The sequence below is a fragment of the Hyperoodon ampullatus genome (assembly GCF_949752795.1).
Source record: "Hyperoodon ampullatus genome assembly, chromosome: 3".
NCBI lineage: Eukaryota > Metazoa > Chordata > Mammalia > Artiodactyla > Ziphiidae > Hyperoodon > Hyperoodon ampullatus.
Window position 1 is genome coordinate 169,236,721 of NC_136916.1, and position 26,594 is coordinate 169,263,314.

The following is a 26,594-nucleotide window of genomic DNA, read 5'->3' on the forward strand; positions in this document are numbered from 1 at the left end:
TAAGTTTATTTTATTTATTTACTTTTGGCTGTGTTGGGTCCTCATTGTTGGTGAACAATAAAAAGTTTCTGGATTGTGGATTATACTCCATAAATATCAAACCCCTTAGCATTCAAACAACAAAGACAAAAATGACTATGCTTCTCTATTTTCACTCCTTCCTATCTATCACTTATTTTTTCCTCCTGTGCAGGAGATACTTATGCAGCTTCTGTAATAAAGGAGAGAAAAATATAACAAAAGTAGAGAGAATAGTACGACAAAGCTCAACAATTACCAAGTTTCAGTAGTTGCCAATTTCTGGCAGTCCTGTATCACTACATCCCAATCCACTCTCTACCCAATCTCTCTGAATTATTTTGAAGCAAATCCCAGATAGCATATTATTTCATCTGTAAATACTTCCTTATGAATCTCTAAAAGAAACAATACAAAAGAGCAACTACAGTACCATTATCACATCTAAAATTATGAACAATTCCTTAATATGAACTTCCCAGGCAGTGCTGACATTTCCACCACTGTTTTATTTTTTCTTAGTTTGTTTGAATCAGGATCCAAATAAGGCCCATGCATTGTGACTGGATGACTATGTCTCTTAAATCTCCTTTAAAAGGTCCCTCCCCAACCCTTTCCCCCTTGCAATATTTTTTCCTTGTTGCAGTTGAAGAAATCAGGTTATATGGTAGTTTCCCGTAGTCTGAATTTTGGCAAATGCATCACCATGATGTAGCTTAATATGTTTCTCTCAGCCCTGTATTTACAGAGATTTATAGATCTAACAACTTAATCAGATTTAGTGTCATTTTTGTACTTTTAAAGTTTATTTTGTCAAGACTGCTTCACATGTGGTGATGTGTACTTCCAACAATAGGTACCAAATGTCTACTTCTCATTCTCTAATATTAACAATTATCAGTAATCACCAACTAGAGTCATTAATTCATTAGGGGCTGCAACATGGTGATAGTCTATCACTCCTTCTTTATTCATTAGCTGGAATACTTCTGTAAGAGGAACTCATCAACTATTCAGTTGTTTGCACAGAAAGGTAAGAATAAATGATTCTTTACCTTTATTTACTAATTTTCAAAACAATTAACATCCTAGCATTCTCTAAAGATGATCAGCAAGTTAAAAAAATTATGTGTTCATGGATTTAAACATATTTGATGGGTTTCAATTATGTGTATTTATCCCAGTTGAGGCTCAACTTGCCCCACATTTGGACAGTGGAAGCTTATTCAAATTGGTCCCTGAGATCGTATGACACAACACTACTTGTCTCTGAGAGCTTCTTTGCTTTCTAGGGTTATAATCTTGTATTTTTCTTACCTTAGACCTGTAATCAGCCATCTCTTTAAAGGAGCCCTAATTCCTTTCAGTGAGAAATGGTATTTAGAAACCACAGTCTGGGTGCTAGGGGGTGCTGACTGCCTTTTTAGTACAAGAGTTAGGGAATTTTCTACACATGTGTATTTAGATACATACACATACATCATGAGTGTATACTGATGCTTCCAATTCAAATTCAGGTTTAGAGGGTTTTTACTTAATCTCATTAACTTTACACGTGTTTCTCCTTTCTCACATGTCAAAACCCTGTTCTCAACACTGCCTACATAATTGTTCATTTATTTTATCTCACAATACACACACAACAGCCAAGAATTAAAATGTCAACACTATCATCAACATTACAATAAATGAAAATCTTTTTTTTTTTGCAATTCTTTTTTACCCTTAGGATATACCCAACTCAGGATATCCTATAAATTACTGTGTATGTAAGTCACTTGGAATAGTTTGCTCTGGGTGATTACATCACTAACTGGAAGTACACTTTTATTTCACTTTTGATTTTTAGGCACAACTTTTTTTTTTTTTTTTTTTTTTTGCGGTACGCGGACCTCTCACAGTTGTGGCCTCTCCCGTTGCAGAGCACAGGCTCCGGACGCGCAGGCTCAGCGGCCATGGCTCACGGGCCCAGCCGCTCCGCGGAATGTGGGATCCTCCCGCACCGGGGTACGAACCCGCGTCCCCTGCATCGGCAGGCGGACTCTCAACCACTGCACCACCAGGGAAGCCCAGGCACAGCATTTTTAATTAACGTTTGCTACATAATTCTGTAAAATGTTTAGATGAGTCTAAAGTCAAAACCACAAAATAAGATATATTCAAAGACTAGTTGCTCCCCCTGTCTACTTCAACCTAGTCTCTCCCTACCCTACAAGTAACTTTACTAATATTTTTATATAATACCCCAAATTCCCTATTTTCTGGCTACTATCCACTGGCTCCCTACTATGAGCAATACTGAAATCTGCTAGTATCTTCTTCCTCCTATCTCTGTCCTCCAGTATCTAATTTTAAGTAATATGTTTTAATTTACAGTTGATATCTATAATCTGTTAGCTTATTCTACTTTTCATATATTCTTCCTGCATATTTGGTAATTAAACTCTATCTACAGAATTAAACGATAAAGTGTTACATACTACACTGTTTCTCAATCTTAGTTCTACCAATAAATTTTTTTTTTTTTTTTTTTTTTTTTTCAGTACGCGGGCCTCTCACTGTTGTGGCCTCTCCCGTTGCGGAGCACAGGCTCCGGACGCGCAGGCTCAACAGCCATGGCTCACGGGCCTAGCCGCTCCGCGGCATGTGGGATCTTCCCGGACCGGGGCACGAACCCGTGTCCCCTGCATCGGCAGGTGGACTCTCAACCACTGCGCCACCAGGGAAGCCCTACCAGTAAAAATTTTATTTAATGTTCATCACCAATTTAAAACACCAGTTTAAGAGTGTTATTCAGAATACAAGTCCACAATTCCTTACCAGGGAGAAACTTTTGGAGCTGGATATATTGTAAAATTCAGACTCTTTTCCTTCTCTCTCTCTCTCTCTCTCTCTCTCTCTCTCAGGCTCTCTCTCTTTAAAAAGAAAGTAATATGGTATATGAAACATTTACTGTATACTATGTAAACACACCCAGTGAGATTAGTCATATTACCCCATATTTTGCAATAAAATATATTAAACATTTAAACTAAGCTGTGCTGGTTCAGGTTAGGTTTTGTTGCCAAATGAATTCAGGTCACATCATTGTTTGCCATCAAATGAGTCTCCCTAAAGAAATGGTTATCAGAACTCTTAGAATTTCAAATTATAAATAAGACATTGCGCACCTGTAGTTAGTAGCTCAAGATCATGTATAAGAATAGTATTTTCCTTACCTACCCACCACCAATAAAAGGCAAGTCAGAAAACATTTTGTTCATATTAAACAAAGATATATTTTAAATTTCATTTTTCTATAAAATTAAGTTGTGTTACTGCAAATAGAGATTACTTGTTAGAGTTCTGCTTAGAAGAATCTTATTAAAGCCCATGTGGGCTTCTTCTAATAGAACCTATTATAATTCAAAACAGCTGTCAGTCTCCTGCTGCTACTTTTTTTTCCCCTGATTAAAAATGTATTCTTAAAAGAATATTTTTAAAAGTACATCCCATTCCATCAGTTTATGCAACATTCTTTTAAGGGTAACCATTAAAATTTTTTAAGCTAGAAAATGAGGGGGAAAATGCAGATAAATGAGGTGAGCCTGGTTCTTAGAACTCTGGCTACAGTGCAGATTCATATTGATACTATATATTCTTGGTATTCTTAATATTTCTAGTTATAAAATACTTCCTAAATAAAATACCTGCTTCATAAATGCACATTCAGCATGGTCAGAAATATGTTATCTCTTAGCTTTTTAAACGATTTTTAAAAGATAATCTTTAAGGAGTCATGAACAGCCTAGGAATAATCACTAGGGAAAACTAGTGATGATCATTCTAAATAGGATAAGAAAACCAAAACCAGTGAAAGAATCATTAAAAGATACTAAATTCTTCGAAATAATTTTAAATGTAGAAATTTTCTCACTTATGAAAATTAAACGTACATTTAATGTTAAACTTGAAAACTATTATGCATTTGGATGTGTATTAAATGTAAAATTAATACCAATATTTAAGTAGGTTATCCAAGAATAGAAATGGCTAACTTTTAGTGTGAATAGTCATTAAAAACAAAAAGTTAAAGTGAACCACGTTACAGATGTTTCACTGCTAGACATCAAGCAGGTGAATTAGTTTAAATTTAAGAACAATATTTTAGGGGGTTGTTTCCAAATTTGATGATTAGCTACAGGACTCCGTATTATTAACCTAATTATTTTTCTCCATACCCACACATTTCCTTTGCATAAAGAAGAGACCATTAGTTTTGTTGAATTTTAAATCCCTAAATAATTATTCAACGTGTATGTTTAATTATTAAATTTCTGATGAAAAGTCATTGTGCTCCTAAGAACATTTTCAGATGGGGTATCTAATTTGAATAGAAAACTAATCATACTATTTGGGGACAGTACACAAGCACCACCATCAAGCAGTGTACATCCCCTCCCCCTTCTTAGTTTTACTGCTTTACAAGATTAAAATATTAGTTTATTTTCTTTATTGAAAATATGGAAAAATAATTTTTAGCATCTCTGTAATTTTTAGCTGTATTTCTTTCTCTCCCCAGAAGTGTTTTTGCCTTCTATTACTAGAGTTTGAAAAGTTGAGAGTTACACTGTTGACTCATAAGAATTTTAAAGATTGTAGAACAGATCATAATATACAAAGAACAAGATACATGTTAAACTTTCTCTATCCTACCCACCCCAGAACCTTAATGTTTCCCCATTCACTTATGAGAATTATACTTTTGTTGTTTAAATTAAAAACAAAAAAACCAAAAAACCTACACAGGAGAGTATGACAAAAGGCAATTCCCTAGGGCTTCCCTGGTGGCGCAGTGGTTGAGAGTCCGCCTGCCGATACAGGGGACACGGGTTCGTGCCCCGGTCCGGGAGGATCCCACATGCCGCGGAACGGCTGGGCCTGTGAGCCATGGCCGCTGAGCCTGCGCGTCCGGAGCCTGTGCTCCGCAACGGGAGAGGCCACAACAGTGAGAGGCCCGCATACTGCAGGAAAAAAAAAAAAAAGGCAATTCCCTAAAATCTGCCTCCCTTCTCACATAAACAACAAGTAACAATTTGATTTCTGCTTTTCTAGCAATTACTCCAATCTATTAAATGTCGTTTGCTGAAGACATCCTGGGCATCCAGTGTCAGAACTGCAGGCGTCTTTCCCTCATCCTTCTCCTCTATATCAAACTGGTTCACCAATCCCACTGCAGATCACTTAGACTAAGTCACTGTTTATTACCTCTCTTGAATTGTCACAAAAATCAATCTTGGTCTCTGCTTCCAGTCTAATTCATCTAGCACACCAACACTAAATTAATCTTCCTAACAGAGGTTCAATCAAGAATATGCAATAAATACAAACTCCTAGCTACAAATCCTACCTACGTAAAGTATTTTACACTTTAAAGTATATCAGTATTTTCCAAAGTGTATTCTACACAACATCAGTCTTGCAAAATACAATGAAATGAGCCTTAAAAAAAAGTCTTGGTTAGTTTGGGAAACACTGTTTACTATAGCCCAGCTTTGTAGAATTATTTATATTATTCATTAAGAATCTGAGTACCAATTATGTGCTCTATGCTAAGCGTTGAAGGTTATAGTTGTGAACAAAATAGTCTTGGTTTTCACGTTGCTTACAATCAAGTGAGAGAAATGGACATTTAAACAAATAATTACAAAAAATAAAATCATACACTGAGATAAATGCCATGAAAGGCATGGGCTGCTATGAGAAAGAATAAGTTGATTTATTGACATTAGTAAGCCCACAAGACACAAAGAACAGATACAGCATACAGAAGAAAGATCTTAAACACATACATAAATACAAATAAACATAAATAATGCTTGAGGGACTTCCCTGGTGGTGCAGTGGATAAGACTCTGCGCTCCCAGTGCAGCAGGCCTGGGTTTGATCCCTGGTCAGGGAACTAGATCCCACATGCATGCCACAACTAAGGAGCCTGCCTGCTGCAACCAACACCCAGTGTAACCAAATAATAAATAAATAAATAAATAAATAAAGCTTGATATTATTTATTGACAGAGGTAGTAGTGATGTGATGTTGGGGAGTTACAGCAGAGTCAATAGTTTAGCAAATTCTAGGAAGAGCAAGAAGGCCAAGGGGAAGTAGGGAAGGGAGGTAATGTAAGATGAGGCAAGACAGGTAGATAGAGGCCAGGTCACACACATCACTGCAAAAGGCTGAGAGTCTTGCAGCTAAGTAACCTGTATAACTTTGCTTAATTCAGTATTCCTGAACTTTAATCTAAGAAAAACCAATAATAGGCCATGTCCAATGTTCCACAGAACATACTTTCAATCATATGATAGTAGTGGAGGTATAAAGTGAAGGTTTGCACTGGGTTAGTGTTGATACATTTTATGAGAAAATGACACAATTTGAAAGCTGAGTTTTTATTTATTTAAATTTTGAATTGAAAAATATCAAGCAGAAAAAAGTTAGCCACAGCAGGCCTGAAACTGCTATACTTAGAAAGGCCTGCTTGAAAGGCTGGCCCCGGTTGGTCTTTGGGAACTTGGACCTCCTGTGTTTTTACCATTCCTTAACTGATAAGGACAGCTCACTGTACCTAAACTGTTTGTGCAAACAGTATGGTTTATGCTGCATATTTGCTTTCCTTCTGGGAGCCTGGAATTTTGATACATGTTAAGTAGTAGATGCCTGTGTGACCAGCCATCAGTAAAAACCCTAGGTGCTGAGTCTCTAATGAGCTTCCCTAGTAGACAATATTTCACTTGTGCTGTCACAAGTCAATGCTGGAGGAACTAAGTGTGACCTGTGTGACTCCACCGGAAGAGACCTCTTGGAAACTTGCGCTTGTTTTTCTTTGTACTTAGCCTCATGTGTCTTTTTCTTTGCTGATTTTGTTTTGTATCCTGTGCCGTAATAGATGATCTCCTTGAGTGTGACTATGTGCTCTGTCAGGTGAGTCCTTCTAGTGAACCTGGGGATGTTCTTCGGGGTTTCAGTGCAAGAACAAGATAGAATACTGTGAAATGTCTCCCTCCGCCTCTGTCTCCCAGTCTCCCAAAATGAAACTATATTGTTTTGGAATAAATGTCTAGTTGGTATTCAAGGACAGGGCTTCTTCTTTTTAAAAAAAAAATCTTAGAAGCAATTACCATAAAAAGCAGAATAGCGGTGACCTTTAAGGTGGCTGTGATTGAGAAGAGGCATGAGTGGGGCTTGGAGCATACTCCAAGTATACTTGGAGCATACTTCCACTGTTTCGTGACCACGGTGGTGTCAGCTTTAAAATAATTTGTTAAAAAAATAAGTTAAACTTAAATTTGTTTACTATGCTTCTCTGCATGTGTATTATTTCACAACAAAAAAAAGGTTTTGTTGTAGCTGGTATGGCTTTGAAACTTGTCGGCTGAAGCCTCAAAACTAAATCCATTTCCTAAAGAAAAGGATATAAAAGAATGAACGGAAGGCTAAGTACTGAGGCACAGGAAATGCTTATAATTTGGTAGCTGAAAGAGAACAGAGTAAAGGAAAGCATGGAAAACACTAATCAGGCTGGATAGTGGCCAGAATAGGTTGCATGTAAGAAGTGGCATCTGAATGAGGTTTATTTCAAATTGAGAAGTCACCCCTTTCCTCTGTGCTACCTGCAAGTTTTGGATACACTTCAATTTCAGTACTTACCACTCCGTAGGGGCAATTAATTGTTAAGATTTCTACATCCTCAAAGAGACTAAGTTCCTACAGTATTGGGACTGTTTCCTTTTCCAGTAACTGTATTCCAAGTATCTTGAAGAGTGCCTGGCTCATAACGGGTCCTTAATAAATAAGGTGCTTAGAAATGGAGAATGAAACCAGAAAGGGCCCATATCAAAGAAACCATGAAAGGAGAGAATGTAAAGAATTCCATGAGCAGTTTTAAATTTCCTTCAGTTTTCTTCTTTTTCTCCTACTTTTAACAACCTTTCAGGTCATTACTGTTTTTACTAAATCCTTTCCACTCTACTGCTGCCTCCTCATCATTGCTGCAACAACTATCTAAACACCAACTATGTGCAGGGCACTTAGCCTGGTAATGTCAGGGACACAAAGATGAGCTTACTGTCTAGTGCAGGACACATTCCAATACATAAAGAACAGAAAGCTGCAAGTGGAAGACAGAGAGAAAGAACAGGAACATGGCATGGAAGTGAGAGGACTAGAAAAGGCTTTAGTGATTAGAAAAGGCTTTCATGGAAAGATGACACCTGCTTTGGTTCTTGAAGGATGTTAGAATTTAAATAGGGAGAAACATAGGTAAGGGCGTTTCAACAGAGAGAACAGCTTAAGAATTAATAGGTATATGAGGGACAACATACAAAGAAATGAGGCAAGAAAGGCAGGAGTTGACGAGATAAGAAAAAGTAAGAAAGAAGCAAAAATTATGCCATTGTCCAGTGAGTAGAGCGGATAAAGAAGACCAAAATGGAGCAGCCACAGATGTAAAGGAAAACCAGAAAAATGTGGTTTCATAGAACTGAAGAGAGGAAACTGAACCGAAGTAAAATTGGAGTGAGCAGATGTTTTATAACTCTTTTCAAAAAAGACTGCAAAAGGTGCCAAGAAGCGAGGCAGTAATAGAGAGGATGTGAAAGTCTGGAAAGGTGTGTGTATGAAAGAGAGGGAGATATTGTAACAAATGAGTAGGGATGAGGCAGTAAAGCATCGGTTTTCAGCTGGGTGACTGCTCCCCGGGAGACATTTTTGGTTGCCAGAACTAGGAGTGAAGAAGGGTACTACCGGAACCTAGTGAGTAGAGGCTGGGGATGCTGCTAAACATTTGGCAAGTACAGGACAGCGCCCCACAACAAAGAATTATCTGGCCCAACATGTCAGCAGTGTCCAAGTTGAGAAACCCTGTTCCAGAGCATAGGGGATACGGAAAAGAGAATGATTAACCAAAGAAGCAAAGTCTTTGGTAAAGTGAGAACATTCATGGAGGAGGAAGACTTTTCTGGTTCTCTCAACCTACTGACCCTGATTAGAGCATGAACCTGGAAGGAGCTTCAGGCATTACTTATTTGAAAAGTGTCTTGAAATACAACATTCCAATTTCTCCCATCAATGTGCACGACAATGTGCATGCCTTAAATCATTATTTACCCTGTGACTATTCTATGTAGATAAACCATTTATCTTTCGGGATACCATCAAGGTTTAAAATGTGGGTACTTCTATTTTTTTCTAAGTTCCATATATGTATGGCAATCACGTCCATTAAAAGGTTAATAGATATAAATGATCAGGGTGCATATACTAATGTAATTTTATTTTGTAAAATCTCCTATGTACCATTTAGAAATGAGTTACAAATAATCTGTATTTTAACAGTTCATAGGGATACCATGTGAAAAGGAAGCCTACAAAAGCACCAGTTTAAGATGCCAAGTAACACTGCTATAAAAGGATAAAATGAGTTAACAGTGATTATAAAAATGGGGCTGTAACTATCTTTGGTTACAAAGTGAAATATATTTCAAAGCCACAGTGAACTTGATCATATAAATTTCACTTTGTATCATAAGCAGGAAAAGACTATTTACTGACATGTATTAAGTGAAAGGTACTAAGAGGAGTTTAATCACAAATTCTGCCCTCAAGTAAGAGACAGTCACTCATTTAAACATTTTCTGAGCACCTACTATGTGCTGATAATAGGCACATGAGGATATAACAATGAACTAGGTAGACATCATTTTTGCTTTTAAATTACTTAGGGACAAGCTGATAAATAGGCAGTTACAATGTAGAGGAAGCACAGATTAGTGAAGACGAACTCTAGAGCCAAACTGTCTAGGTTTGGATCTAGATCTGCCATTTATAAGCTTTGTAATCTTGGTCAAATTGTTTATCTTTTCTGTATCTGATGATAATATTTAAAAGTATTTACCTTATGGGGCTGTTGAGAAAGTGACATCTGAGATAAGAACTAAGACTGACAATAAGTGTGAACTTTTTTCTTGGTGAAGGTAATGGTGGGGAGGGGTTGGGATGCCAAAATAATGCTCTAAAAGGCAGAGAGGAGGCTTCCCTGGTGGCGCAGTGGTTGAGAGTCTGCCTGCCGATGCAGGGGACGCGGGTTCGTGCCCCGGTCCGGGAGGATCCCACATGCCGCGCAGCGGCTAGACCCGTGAGCCATGGCTGCTGGGCCTGCGCGTCCGGAGCCTGTGCTCCGCAGCGGGAGAGGCCACGACAGTGGGAGGCCCGTGTACCGCAAAAAAAAAAAAAAAAAAAAAGGCAGAGAGGAAACTGACTATGTGAAGGCCCAAGGAAAGAACAAAACCTGGCTCACTAAGGAAATTAAAGCAATTCTACATGCAGAGTGTAACGCGAAGGTATTTGGCATAAGGTATGAGCCCAGAGAAGCAGCAGAGCCTAGATAACAAAAAGCCATATGATCCATGAAAGGCAGTCTGAACTTTATTCTAGAGTTTTTGTTACTTAAACACACACACATACACACACAAACCGACAGACTTTTTCTCAATCAAGAATTAATAAGCCCGTGCTGGGAAAACTGGACAGCTACATGTAAAAGAATGAAATTAGAATACTTCTTAACACCATACACAAAAATAAACTCAAAATGGATTAAAGACCTAATGCAAGGCCAGACACTATCAAACTCTTAGAGGAAAACATAGGCAGAACACTCTATGACACAAATCACAGCAAGATCCTTTTTGACCCACCTCCTAGAGAAATGGAAATAAAAACAAAAATAAACAAATGGGACCTAATGAAACTTAAAAGCTTCTGCACAGCAAAGGAAACCATAAACAAGACAAAAAGACAACCCTCAGAATGGGAGAAAATATTTGCAAAGGAAGCAACTGACAAAGGATTAATCTCCAAAATATACAAGCAGCTCATGCAGCTCAATATTAAAAGGAATGCCTGGGCTTCCCTGGTGGCGCAGTGGTTGAGAGTCCACCTGCCGATGCAGGGGGACACAGGTTCGTGCCCCGGTCCGGGAAGATCCCACATGCCGCGGAGTGGCTGGGCCTGTGAGCCATGGCCGCTGAGTCTGAGCGTCCGGAGCCTGTGCTCCGCAACAGGAGAGGCCACAACAGTGAGAGGCCCGCGTATCATAAAAAAAATAAATAAATAAAAAGAATGCCTGAGGGACTTCCCAAGGTGGTCCAGCGGTTAAGACTCTGGGTTAAGACTCCGCGCTCCCAATGCAGGGGGCCCAGGTTTGATCCCTGGTCAGGGAACTAGATCCCGCATGACGCAACTAAAGATCCAGTGTGCCGCAACTAAAGATCCCACGTGCCACAAGGAAGGCCCGGTGCAGCCAAATAAATAAATATTTTTTTAAAAATAAAAAATAAAATAATCTCTGCTTAAAAAAAAAAAAAGGAATGCCTGAGCATCTATGTTCAGAACACTATATTGTGTTTTCACATAGATTACCTTAATTAATCAAAGAACCCTAAAGAGGGTGATACTGTTCATTTTACAGATGTGGAAACTAAGGTACCAAGGGAACAAACAACTAGACTTCAAAACAAGAAGGCTGTTCTTCATAGACAAATTTGTCTTTTCATACTCATCCCAACAGATGATTTTACAATTTCTAATGTGTACTGTATTCCTCCTTACCTTGTTTTAAAAATAACTACAAATTACTTTGTCAAAGTTTTATTTGGCTGAAGGCAACAAATGGTGAGGTACACCAAGTTGGGAATTTGAACTCTCCTTCCCTATCCTTCCTCCCTTGTCAGACTTCATAATTAAGGCTATAATGAGATTTCTCTGTCATAAGCTATTACTAACATTCACTACAAACTCATCTAGTTCTGCCTCAAAGCTTTTTTCCTAACCAGAAAATTCTCATGTTTAGTCTCAAGCAAGCAAGAAATATTTTGGGAAAGTCTGAAGACAAGCACAATTAATTCTTTTTTTTTTTTTTTTTTTTTGCGTTACGCGGGCCTCTCACCGTTGTGGCCTCTCCCGTTGCAGAGCACAGGCTCCGGACGCGCAGGCTCAGCGGCCACGGCTCACGGGCCCAGCCGCTCCGCGGCATGTGGGATCCTCCCGGACCGGGGCACGAACCCGCGTCCCCAGCATCAGCAGGCGGACTCCCAACCACTGCACCACCAGGGAAGCCCGCACAATTAATTCTTATGAAGCATGTCATGGAATTTTTCTCTAAAGAACAACTCAAAAGTAAATTCCAGATAAAACAAATTAAATAAGTATAATTTCAGAATATAGGGAAAAAAGACACTATACTTGAAATTCTTCTGGCATTCAGTCTCCCCCTAAAGAAAGAAGGAAACTGCACACTAACAGCACAATTCATTATTGCTCCTTCCATGATTCCTGCTTTAAGTAGGTAAGAGTGTTCATAAAATTTAAGGAATTGTAGCCAGAAGAGACTGTCAAACTTTTTATCTAAGTGAATATTTTTAGAAAACAATTAAGGGCAAGCAAAGAACACTTTGCATGCCTGGCCTAATTGATTTTTCCATCTCACTTTAGTTTTAAACTCAATAACATACCTCATATTTATTAAAAATTTGTTTACAAAGCACTTACTCATGTTATTATTTCATCCTAACAACTCACTGAGTATCTATAGTTTACCAGACACTGTGCTACATCCTATAGGCTTTGGCTCAAAGTACAAAGAGTTACGTGGAGGAGTTAGACACACAAGCAACTGATAATACAGTAAATAAGGACTGGAAGAAAGGTCCAAAGTACTAAGGGAGTGAGTGTATGATTACTGGTAAAACTAACTTTTGAACGGGTCTTGAAGAATAAAGATGACTGTAAGAATCAGACTTCTGATGGCAAATAACCCCAAAGAATTGGCTTAAACAACAGGAATTTATTCACAAGGAGAAATCCCACGGTAGGGAAAGCCCCAGGCCCAGCACAATACGTATCTAAAATAATGTTGTCATGCACCTACATTCATTCTACCTCTCTGTTCTGCCAACCTCAGGGCATGTTTCATCATCCCCTGTGGTCACAAGACAGCTGCCAGTGGTGACTGGGGCCACATGTTCTCTTGCTCACAAACAATAGGGGAAAAAATCCTCTCCCCCAGAAATAGAATGTCTCTTTCCTTTCAATCTAACTGGGACAAATAATAATTTACAGGGAAATGCCTTGAGCTGATTGGCTTAGAGTAATCAAAATCTACCACTGAAATGGGTGATGAGTCATCTTCTCAGAGTCTCCTGGATGGCAAAGAACAGGAGAACTCCAAGTACTGGGATAAACACATGAAAAACAGAAGTAGAAGGAACAAGAAACAGCTTAGTATGACTAGAGTAATGGGAAATATAACGTTAGACACAGTCTACAAACTGTTGTGAGTTTGGACTTTATCCAATAGACAATGGGAAGTCAACACAAGTTTTTTAGGTAGGGAAGTAACATCCTCCAATTGCATTTTTAAAAAAGTGTGGTAGCAATATAGAGAACAGCCAGAGAAGGAGAGGAAAAGTGGGAGAACAAATGGCAGAGACTCCACTGGTAGGCTGTTCAATAAATAGTCCAGACTAGTAAGTGGTAACAGAGAGGGAAAGAATGGAATAAAAAATACAAGGTGGCAAAGCTGCTATGTAAAACACTGTGTGTGTGTGTGTGTGTGTGTGTGTTTTCCCTCTTACAGATGAGGAAAAATTAAGCCTCAGACAGGTAAAATGGATTGCTTAAGATTGCAAAACTATAAATAGTAATCAGAATCTGAATGGAGGTTTGATTCCCAGTCCAGTGTTCTAATACATCACAACTATGTCTAAAAACTCCAATAATGCTCAAAAAAGCAGATTTTTTGAATCTTGTGATTTAAAGGATGTTCTGTATATTGAATTAAAGTGATTTCTGTTTATTCCAACTCTAACATAATGTTCATTATATGGATTTAATGTCAATTTATAAAACTTAGTACATTATATGTTTTTGAAGTTTCTACATTATTTGAGATAGTAAGGATGCTGTGAAAGACTCAACTTGTAATGTCAAATTTAGACTGCCAAAAATTTAAAAATTAAAAGAACTGAAGCTTGCATAAAAAATTTTGAACTTGTTTTGTAAATAAACTAGGTACTGAATGTTTGAATTTCATTATAAATCTGAAGTTAGTAGGTACATGAAAAGTTTCCTTTAAATTATGCTTCCCTTTGAAATTTCAGATTCTGATAACCAACTTCCATTAGCATCAACTTAAAAAGAAAAATGTTGTCTCATCTTAAAAAAGATAATTGTTTTAGAAAAAGTCACTTGCCTGTTTTATTTTAGAGTGGAGAAGTCTGATTTTGTTTTTTATTTCCACTGTACCAAGATTGGGTTAAGAGGGAAGGTGGTTTAAAATAGAATAAACACTTTCTATAAAAATTATAAACAATATATTTTTTAGCTTATTGGGTTAAATCTTAGTCTTCTGCTTTTAAATTCAATTAATAACTTTAGTGAGCACCTATGTGCCTGGCACTATGCTAGATGCTGGGAATACAGCTGGAAGCAAAATAGTACTATAGTTACTCAGGCATATATTTGTATGATTATTTGATTAGTGTCAGTCTTCCCCACTGAATAACTATAGCACTATTTTTTTCAGCCAGAACATAACTGCAAAAGTACAAAGATGATGCTTAAAAAAAACAACTTGACAAAAACATTCCACCAATGACATAAGAATTTTCTTTCACCAGGTAGAAACTCAGCACCCATAACTGAATTTTTTTCTTAAAACATACCTGCTAAAACACTCAACAAACCAGGAATATAAGGAAACTAGCTCAACATAATAAAGGTTATGTATGGAAAATCCACAGCTAACATCATACTATGGTCAAAGACTGAAAGCATTCCCTCTAAGATGAGGAACAAGACAAGGATGTGCATTTTCACCATTTCTATTCAATACAGTACTGGAAGTCCTAGCCAGAGCAATTAGGCAAGAAAAAGAAAGAAAAGTCATTCAAACTGGAAAAGAAGACATAAAATTATCTTTGTTAGAAAACAACCTTACCTTATATGTAGAAAACTCTAAAGATTACACACACACACACACACACACACACACACACACACACACCCCATTAGAATAAATGAATTCAGTAAAGTTGCAGGATACAAAATCAACACACAAAAATGAGTTGTGTTTATACACTAACAATGAACAATCTGCAAAGGAAATTAAGAAATCAATCACGTTTACAACAGTACCAAAAAGAATAAAATACTGAGGAGTAAACTTAACCAAGGAGATGAAAGACTTTTACACTGAAAACTACAAAATGTTGTGGGAAGAAATTAAACACAAATAAATGGAAAGACATCTGGTGTTTACGGACTGGAAGACCAGAAGAGATGTCAACACTACTCCAAACAATCTACAGATTCAATGCAATCCTTATCAAAAAAATCCCAATGACATTTTTTGCAGAAATAGAAAAATCTATCCTAAAATTCATATGGAATCTCAAGGGACCCCAAAGAGCCAAAACAATTTTGAAAAAGAACAATGTTGGAGGCCTCACACTTCTGATTTCAAAACTACTATAAAGCTAGAGTAATCAAAACAGTACGGTGACAGCACAAAGACAGACTTACAGACCAATGGAACAGTACAGATTTCAGAAATAAACCCTCGAATGTATGATCAAGTGATTTTCAACAAAGATGGGCAGACCATTCAATGGAAAAAAGATAGTCTTTTCAACAAATGGCATTGGAAAAACTGGATATCCACATGCAAAGACCTAAACATAAGAGTTTTTTGAGGGGAAAACTCTTAGAAGATTTTTAAAGGGGGAAAGCTTCATGACACTGGATTTGGCAATAATTTCTCAGATGTAACACCAAAAGTATAAGCAACAAAAGAAAACCTAGATCAGCTGGACTTCATTAAAATTAAAAACTTACCAAAAAAAACCTTTTGTGCATCAAAATACACTCGACAGAGTGAAAAGGCAATGCATGGAATGGCAAAAATATTTGCAAATCATCTATCTGATAAGGGATTGGTATCCAGAATACATAAAGAGCTCCTACAACTCAACAACAACAACAAAAAACAACTAAATTAAAAAATAGACAAAGAACTTAAATAGATTATTTCTCCAAAGAAGATATACAAAAGGCTGATAAGCTTTAGAGATACTAACATCACTAATCTTTAGAGAAATGCAAGTGAAAACCACAATGAGATATCACTTCACGCCCATTAGGATGGCTGTTGTCAAAATAATAAAAACAACAAGTGTTGGTGAGGATGTAGAGAAACTGGAATCCGGATGCATGCTGGTGGGAATGTAAAATTTTCTGGATATATACCCAAATGAAATGAAAGCAGGGACTCAAACAGATATGAGCACACCTATGTTCATGGCAACATTATTCCAAAGGCCAAAAAGTGGAAGCATATGAAGTATCAACTGACAGATAAATGGATAAACAAAACGCAGTAAATGCATACAATGGAATATTATTCAGCCTTAAAAATGAAGGAAATTCTGACAAATGCTACAACATGGATGAACATCATGCTAAGTGAAATAAGCCAGTCACAAGAGGACAAACATTGTATGATTCTACTTACATGAAATACATAGAGTTATCAAATTCGTAGAGACAGAAAGCAGCATAGTGGTTGTCAGGGGCTAAGAGTAAAGGGAAGTGGGGAGTTAGTGTCTACAGGGTATAGAGTTTCAGCTGCAGAAGATGAATGGAGTTCTAGAGATGGATGGTGATAACGGTTGCACAACAATGTGAATACACTTAATGCCACAGAACTGTACACTTAAAACTGGTTAAAATGGCAAATTTTATGTTATGTATATTTCACCACAATAAAAACAGCAACAAAAAAAATGATACCTGCTATGAATCTTTCCTAGTGACTCTATCTTAGTGTAGGATCTCATCTCTTCATACCCAGGTAACTGCAATAGCTACTACTGTCCCTGGTTCATTCCACTCTCTCCTCGTTCTAACTCAACCAACAGATCACTGACAGGTGCGTCTTGGCAGTTTTATCATATTAATGTGTGGCCTCCAAACTTTCAAAGGCTCCCCATACCTTGCACAAGAGGATAAAAATCCGAATCTCCTCAATCCAGTACTCAAACCCTTCTACAAACATATCCCTTCAACTGTCTAATGTCTTCCCAAGGAAATTCAGTTGTCAGCTCATCCTAGTTTCCCTCTCTATTCCCCTCCCCCAAAGCTAATCTCCACATTACACTCTTGCTTTTCCCTCACAAAGTAACTGCTCCAATCTCTCTGTAAATCTACACCCTCACAGAAGCTAGCTCAAGTCCCAAGTGTTCCAGGAAGTTATTTAGACTCCTGAGGCCTCACTCATCTCCCTCTAACCAGAACTCGTACAGCATTCTTTGTATTGACAGATTGTTTTCTAGACTCAGAGGGGTACATCTTATCTTTTCTGAGGGCAAAGTCTACATATTTCACTTGTTTCTTTCTCCTGTAGCACCTAGTATTGCAAAATACAAAGCAGGTCTTCAATAATCACCTGTGTAACTAAACACAAGGTACAACTCTGGTGTGTGAGTTTCAATGACTAGAATATGAAATCAGAAGCATTTGACATGACTATTTCTGAAGGTTAACCTGTGACACACAACACAGAAAACTGCTGTGACTCAAGTGGCTATGTGGAAACCAGGTGGTACAACCTGGCAAATACAACACAGGTGTTTTAAATCCTAAAGTTAGAGCCTGATACAAAGAACCTGTTTAAATGCTGGTAATGAGGGACAAAACAACATAGTAGTTAAGTTTTGTGGGACAGAATACTGGTTTTACTGAACGCATGCATAAATAAGCAATGCTATAATTGGACAGAAATACAGTCAGTCACAGACCTATGAAAACTCTAAATGAAATGTCAGTTGGTTTTTGTTAAATTCAGGTCAGGGAAAAAAATCTTCATCAGTTACTTGTGGTAACTGACAGTAACTGTCAAGAATCAGAGTGAGGCGCTCTCTCTGATTTCTCCTTTCAACTACATTGTACAAAGACCCAGGAATGAGGATGGTGGTGAAGAATGCAATCAATGAAGAATACGAGGCTCAGGAGTGTAGTGAAAAGAGCTCTCTAAATAGGGCGGAGAGAGGCCTAGATCCTAGTTTTGGTCCAATCCCTGGCCAGCTGCAGAACCCACAGAGAGTCACTCATCTCCCTGGGCCTAGTTTCCCAGTTCTAAAACAAGTCACATCAGATCGCTAAAGGTTTTTCTGACTTCAAAATTCCAGGACAAGTTTAATCACAGCTGCCATTAACATGTATGATTCTTGCAATTTCAAATCTTTCTTCCACATTTCCGGGAGAAAGTAATTGATTTCAGCAATCTAAAAGAAATGGATGCTATTCAGAGACAAAAGATTCTGCTACTTGAAACAACGATGTAATTCTGTAGAAATGCCTATTTCCTCATTACAGTAAGATGTTTTAGCAGAGGAAACAGTTCTCTGGTAAAAACCAAGACTGCTTCTGCGAATTAGGCCTAATCCAGAGTACTTGTTATCTGTGCTGGTATGTGAAGAGTTGCTACTGTAGTTCAAAGCAGAAACAACACTCAGGGCTTCCTCCCCCCAAACGGTGAGAAAGTTCTCATCTTCGGGGTAAGGCTAATAAACAGCTGTGCAAATGATGAGACAATGAAAAATGCACGCTTTTAGCCTTTCAAGTACTCCAAGCACAGGATCCTTTACCAAAGACTCCGTTTTTGTCTCTCTCCCAACCTGTCAAAGCGCAATTCCAGTTTGATCCCGAAACAGTAACTTACCCGGACAATCTAACTTCTCCCCCGGGGAGCAGCCGTACACAGGCCTGCACTCCTCGACCCCTGAATCCGGACGGCAGCTCTCACGCCCACCCCGGGGCGGTCGCAGCCCCGCAGCCGGGTAAACACGCGCCCGAGTCTGGGGAGCGGTTTCCCGGCGTCCTGGGACCGACGAGTCCCGCCCCTCGTAGCCCTGAGACTGGAGCCGGCCGGGCCGCCGCCGCGGCCACCTCGGGCCGCTCTCCCCGCCCCAAGCGCCACACCTCGCGCCTCTGCCCCCGGGACGGCGGCGCACTAACCAGCCCGCCCCGCGGAGCGCACCGGGACCAGTCAGTCTGCCACCGCCGCCTCAGCCCCAGAGGGACCAGTGACCCTTCCCCGGCCCCGGCCCCGCGCCCCCCGCGGCGGCCGGGCCCCAGCCCTGCGCCCCCACGGCCCCCGCACAGCCCCTTCCTCGTCGGGACGCCCAGCACCGCGCCGGTAACAGCCTCGGCTCACAGCCTCAGAGACATCGAGGGACACTCACCCCGGAGGCTCCTCCCGCCGCTGCTGCTGCTGCCGCCGCTGGGACCGCGGCCGTCGCCCCCGCCGCCGCCGCCGCCTGCACCGCCGTCCGCACCGGCGCCAGCGCCCCCGGCCATCCTCCTCCTGCCGTCGCCGCCGCCACCTCCCGTCTCCGCTCCTGTCAGTGGCTCAGGCTCCGGGGCTTCTCCAGGTTTCCCTCGCCGCCATTTTGACGCCTGGAGCGAGCAGGAGGGGCTCGGCTCGGCGCAGGCCTGGGGCGCCTGCGCGGCTCTGCGGAGCCGGCCCGAGCCCCCGCCCGTCCCCGCCGCCGCCGCTCCCGGGGTCACGTGGGCCGGCGGCGGCGCGCGCGCCCTGGCTGGCCGGGGAGGCGCGTTCACGGAACCCGGGAACGGTTGGAGCCGAGTGCGCGCGCATTATTCCCGCTCTCCGGTCGGAGTCTGAAGCTGGTTGCAGCATCTTGCTTATTCCGGGGAATTGTGGCAAATCGTTAAATCTGTCAGAGCGGAATATAATAACTACGTTACCGCACGACCAGTTCTACCAATTCATGTTTCCATTCGGCGGCCAGCATCATGATCTATCGCTCACGACGCATCTTCCGTAAAGCGAAGACTGCGCTTCCACGGAGAAGTCCTTTTTGACAGTCTTGGCGTTTTCTTGGCAGTTTATCTTAAGCGCTGTCTGTATGGTACTTTTACAGACACCACCTTGCTAGTTGTATAGTGGATTTGTTTTTTTTTTCATCAGGCACCGAAAAGTTTTCCTCAGCAAGATACCCCCATAAACGTGGGATAAGGATTGATGAAAACACAGTCGCCGCGTGGGAGAGCCAAATCGCTCTCCCTAGATGCCCCTTGTCTGGGAGTTTGCAGTAAGTTCAGCGATGCACTAACAAAAACACTTATGTTTATGGAGCACCTTACAGTTCGCAAAACACTGGTAAATGCATGGCTTCCTTTGAACACCAAAACCGCCCTTTGAGGTAGTCAGGACAGGTATTATTATCGCCCTTTTACAGCTAAGGAAATAAGGCTCAAAAATACTAAGTCGTTTGCCCCGGGGCGCACATGCAGCATTAGTAAGTAGGCAAGACAAGACTAGAACCCAGACATTCTGACCCTGGTCATCTCACAGTTCTATGACAGGCCCTAGCAATACATCCTGTATTTGTCCTCTGGGAATTTATTTAAAACCCCCTTTAAAGTATTTGCATTTTCAATCTCTCCCCACCCTTTGAGAAACAAGTTTTCCAAGTCATGCCACCAAGTCTTTTTGTTGCTCTCAAACCATCTCTAAGCTTAAAACAATAAGAGCAATTGTCAATTTTGTGATGTGTTTTTAACCATCTCTTGGTCCTTTATTATTTTATACGTTTTGCATTTGGTTGGAAGATTTAAGTTTTTTTAACATCCTTAAATGGAAGTATTTTATCTCTTTGAATATGATCGTTACTTTTCTCTGGACTTTCTTCAGATTTGATGTATCTTTCCTGTGCTCATTCATCACCTCCTTACTTCCTTGGAAAGATTATTTCTTTCCAATTTGTGTTATTTCATTTCCCCCGCTTTCACCCCACGCATCTCTCCCCAACCCCAATCCTCGAAGGTTTGGAGATTGTAGCAGAGATTGTAGTATTCCCTTGTCCAAAAAAAAGGTCCCTTCTAGCTGGTAAGGGTCTCTTCAACTGATCACACGTGTGGACCGGAGACAACAAGTGCGTGGAAAAGTGAAAAAATGCAAGGGAAATAGGCCCATCTAGTTGGAGCAAAGGTTTGGCTCTGTGTGCCCACCTCCAATTCCCCTATACTGTTATACGTCCCCTAAGTGCACAATTGAATCTTATCTAAATTCAAGGCACCTACCATTATTACTATTATTTTGCCTTTGTCTTCAGCTAAATACTGCATTAACTGAAAGAGCTCTTATATGCAAACTAAAAATTCCGTTGTTCAAACCACCTCTTGATAATTTATTAAACATGAAATAAGATCAGTCCCCACTAATTACACTTTCTCATTTATTCCTAACCTTCATTGCTTGATTTTGATTCTGTTTCCTAGACACAATATAACAAACAAAATTAAAACAATACCAACAATATCATTCTAAAATCCGAGGGTAACACCATTTTTTTAAAAGCTTTTGATGTGTACATCTATCAAAGACTTTTTGAAAAGCCAAATAACGTCTGCTGGTTTCACTTTGTCCTTTTGTCTATCTGCACACTAGGAGAACTCTAGTATGCTAGTTCGGTAAGATTTATCTTTACAGAAATCATGCGTAAGTGTTCCATGATTTTTTTCCACCCTATAAGTCATCTACCTTGTGTTTTCTTATCATACCACTTAGGTGTACTTACTAGATACTGAATTAACTTGGTTTACATATCATATGTCAGAGTTTAGATTTGTCTATTTCAGTTCAGTCCTACACACATTTTTTTTTAAAGCATCCAATACCATGTGCCAAGCACAATGCTAGATGCTCAGGGTAAAAAATAAATGATTCTTTGCCCTCGAGGAGCTTAGACTCCAATAGGAAGACAGACTAAAAAATAATTTTTTTAAAAAAGTGCTAAGACAGTATTCAGGAGCAGTGAAGAGTATGGGTTCTAGAGTCAGACAGATCTGGGTGGGCATGTGACACAAGCCAGCCAATGAGAATCTATTCTGGAAATTTCTGGCAGGCTCTCCTAGGAGATGTTTCTTCTTAATCTATTTCTCTGGAATTATGACCTTAAAGGACAATGTAAAGTGTCTTCCTTAGCTATAAGGAGAAAGACATGAGCAATAGGAGAGAATGGGGACCACAAGCAGAAAGAAACAGAAATTGAGAAAAATGGAAGCCCTGACATCATTTGAACTCCTGGGCAGAGCTGTGCCCTAAACCAGTCCATCCTTGGTCTTTTAGTTTTTATGAACCATTAAGTTGCCTAACTCCCCTTTTTTCATCTTAAACTAGTTGGAGGTGGATAAAAGCAGTACATTTCTGTCACTTGCAATCAAGTGTTCTGTTCTTCCACTCCCTGCTCCCTCCATCAGTGAATGTCACCCCATTTTCTGTTACTCCAATCTGATCCTTCATTTTTCTACCATATGTAATGATCCACCAAAGCCTCTCCACAGGCTCATCTTTCTGGAAATAAATATAGAAGCTGAGTTTTTGAAATCATGAAGAAAAGGAAAATTCTATTTCCTCCATATCAGCATTCTAAGAGAAGTATTATCATACTTACTTTATTTGTGTAAAGCTCTGCAGCTAGTAAAGGATAGTGCTGAGGTCTGACCTTTGATCTATTGGCTCCAACTGACAATCTCTCTTCACTCCAGCATAACAGAAATCCATTGAAGAATATCTGGGTGTGCCTCAGGAGAGGAAGAGGAATGTCGGATTTAAAAATGAAAAAGAGATGTAAGAAAACTAAAACTTTTCATCGCTTACAATTTTTTTTTGAAGAAAGACTATTAAAAAATAATGTTGTACAAATTTAAAAGAGTGAACTTGGAACACCAAGATTATCTTCTGAACTGCAGAAGGGCAATTCTTTCTCAGGATTCTTTGTAATAATGGATGGCAGCTTTTGTTGGATCTTATATTAGCATTGTGCTTTCAATTCAAAAGTGTGTTACTGATGTTACCAGTTGCGTAACTCTCTGTTTTTCCCACCTTTGCAGCTCTCTGCTCTTGCCGCTTTCTTATCTTGAGTTTCTCTCTGAGGTCATGCAATTGTAAAGATAGACACAAACAGACCCAGAGAGAGGCACTGCATTCCTCAAAGACCTTCTGTCCTGGAACGGCAATTAAAAGTTTTTTCTAGAGAGGAGAGAATTGAAGATGTTTGAGCCTGAGGTACTGCAGTCTTAGTACATTATATAATTTTCTAGAACCCTAACACCAGTTCATTTAGAGCATGAACATTTATAAAAATTGCATTAAAAAGAAGTGGGCGGGTGTGCCTTTCTTTTTCATTGTATACACAGAGCTCAAAAACCTGATCTCTAGGCTATAGCTCTAATCAAGCCCTTTTATATAACTATAGCAGGAAGGTTCCACATTGTAGGTCACTGAGAATATATTGAATCCGGGGCTCACTAAGCCCTTTATTGAAAATTGGAGAGGTTTAAGTCAACAATGCTAGTCTCTTGTGACTTGGAGATATCAAAGGAGGAAGTTTGTTTGTACCTGTGATTTGAGAAGCTAAAAGTGCCACCTCCTGGGGTAGGGGTGGGCCGGCAGGCAGCTTAATTGCCTTGTGGCTGAATTTGGAGTCAGATTTACTGACACTGTCAAAGTAATTTAAGGTTTTTGTCACAGAGAAAGACCTAAGATGCTTGATTCTCACATCAACTGCACCCCAGTCTAAACTTTTCATGATTCGGATTAATTCAGCCAGGCTTGTCTCTTACAGAGCTCTTTCTTAGCTTACTTCAGCATTTTTGTTGACTTTTTAATTAAAAAGTGGGGGAAAACCTGAGGGAAAAAAAAGACTAACAGAGCCTTTGTTAAGACTCTTTGGGTTGCAAGTGATAGAAATCCAGGTCCGATTAGTTTAAGCCCAAAGCAGGATTTATTATAGAGAAAATAAAGAGTGGCCCAGAACTGAAGGATAGGAAAGTATCAGAGCTTCAGGAACAGTGAGAACCAGGGATTTGAACTTGGTCAGGATGTTCCTTCTGTTGCTTACCTCTGCTGCTTTCAACAGCTTGGCTTCATTATTAACTCACCGTGGAAGGGCTTTCTCCGTGGGTCGAAAAACAACATGGCTCCCAAGTTAGACCATTCATTGAATAAAAGAGTCTGAGTTTCAGGCTGCTGATCCCAAGCATAACATCCCTGGAGAGGGGCGCTTTGGCCCAATATTTGAGTCAGGAGCCAAACTGCAAACCAATCAACAGTGGCCAGGAAGTGGGGATAGGCTGTATTAAATCAGTTCTTACAGGACTCATGTAACACACAGGTGCTCAAACTATGGGGATTTAGGAGTCCCCGAGACCCTTTTAGGGGGCCCACAATGTCACCGTTATTTTCATTAAAAACACACAATTAAATAAAAATTATTTTCATAATAACACTAAGATATTTGCCTTTTTCACTCATTCTCATTTCACTCATACTTCTCTGGAGAGCGTATGGTGGAATTCTCCAGAGGTTACATGACATGGGACATCACAACAGATTGAACACAAAAACAGATGTGGAATCCAGGTAGTTTATTTTTATTTTTTATTTTTTTCAGGTAGTTTAGTCTTCTATTAAGCCTGACAGTAAAGAGATTTAAAAATGTAAAACAATGCCACTCATCTCACTATTTAAAAAATATATATTTATATTTCATAAAAGTGTTGTTTATGTTAGTATGTGATGGGCTTGTTATTGCTATTTTTAAGTGAATTAATAAATATTTTAAATATTTAAGTATTTCTAATATAGTAAATATTAATAGTTATAACCTACATAAACAAAAGCTCTTTAGAGGCATCAATAATCTCTAAGGAGTTCCTGAGATTAAAAAAGCTCCCGATGAGGGTGGGAGGGAGGGAGACGCAAGAGGGAAGAGATATGGGGACATACATATATGTATAACTGATTCACTTTGTTATAAAGCAGAAACTAACACACCATTGTAAAGCAATTATACTCCAAGAAAGATGTTTAAAAAAAAAAAAAAGAAAAAGCTCCCGAACCACTAATATAACTATGGGCAACTTGCTTGATTTTTCTGTGCCTTAGTTTCTTCATCTGTAAATGGGGATAATAATAGGGCCTACCTTATAGGGGTATGGGAGGATTAAGAGAGTTAATACATTGTGAAGTGCTTAGAGCAGTTCCAGGCACTTAATAGGTACCTTAGAAGGGTTAAATACCACTACTACTACTACTACTACTACTACTACTACTACTACTACTACTACTACTGCTACTAAAAGAGAGGTTCACAGACTATGCCAGAGGTCAACAACATTGGAATCAAAAAATAACCAATCAGAGAAAACTGTATGAAAATGTCTAGGGTTTTATGTTAAGGCAGGTACTACAGAAATAACAAGTACAAGGGTAGAAATTATCTCATTACTTGGGCTTTATATATCTTGATTTAGGTCATACCGTAGTTTGAGTTTCTCTAACAATATGATAGCTGATTCTGTGTCTCGGGGTTAGCAACTTTCCTACATGGTTCTCCTTTTTGTTTTTGTTATCAAAAAATTTTTATTTTTTATTGATGTATAGCTGATGTACAATATTATATAAGTTACAGGTGTACAATACAGTGATTCACAATTTTTAAAGGTTATACTCCATTTATAGTTATTAAAAATATTGGCTATATTCCCCATGTTGAAAATTTTTATTTTTTATTGATGTATAGTTGATGTACAATATTATATAAGTTACAGGTGTACAATACAGTGATTCACAATTTTTAAAGGTTATACTCCATTTATAGTTATTAAAAATATTGGCTATATTCCCCATGTTGTACATATGTCCTTGTAGCTTATTTTATACCTACTAGTTTGTACCTCTTACTTCCCTACCCCTATATTGTACATGGCACTTTAGACCTACTTTGACTATTTGTTGTGCCCGAACCCACAATTTGCCCTCCCCTGTTGGCATTACATGGGAAAGCATGATATCATTGTGTGACCCTCTATGTACCAAAGGCACATTTAATCCTTGAAGTATTCCTGAACTATAGGTGTTATTAATTCAGTTTCACAAGTGAGGAAACTAAGGCTGAGAGAAGATGTAAGTGGCCCAATGTGACATAGTTAAAAAATAACAAAGCCAGGAATTGAACCTAGATTTGTAGGATGTTGAAGTCCAACATCTTTCCAGTATTCCCTCTGGTCTCCCATCTAGAGAGAAAGAAAGAAAGTCTTTAATAATAAACAAATTCTCTCATTTCACAATTAGAAATGAAAGACTTAACTACACCTCTCCTATTTTCTAATATATGCGTTTAATGCCAAAAATTTCCCTCTGAGTACTGCTTGAGCTACATCCCACAAAATTTGATGTATTTTAATTTTTATTCAGTGGAAAATATTTTCTAATTTCCCTTGTGATTTCTTCTTTGACCCATGGGTTACTTAGAAGTGTGTTGTTCAATTTCCAAATATTCGAGGATTTTTTTCAGATACCTTTCTGGTTTTGATATCTAATTTAATCTCGTTGTCGTCAAATGATATACTGTGTATGAGTTAAATCCTTTCAAATTATTGTGACTTGTTTTAT

General features: G+C 39.1%; 1 protein-coding gene across 1 annotated transcript in view; it reads right to left on the reverse strand.

The window, feature by feature from the left end:
- BTBD7 (BTB domain containing 7) overlaps positions 1-19,471 on the reverse strand; it is a gene marked incomplete at both ends in the record, with an annotated part of 76,479 nt that extends 57,008 nt beyond the window's left edge. The window contains one exon of the mRNA XM_079700532.1: positions 19,357-19,471. Within this exon, the coding sequence (XP_079556658.1) occupies positions 19,357-19,471 (115 nt within the window). The remainder of the gene's footprint in view (positions 1-19,356) is intronic.
- Between the last annotated feature and the right edge of the window lie 7,123 nt (positions 19,472-26,594).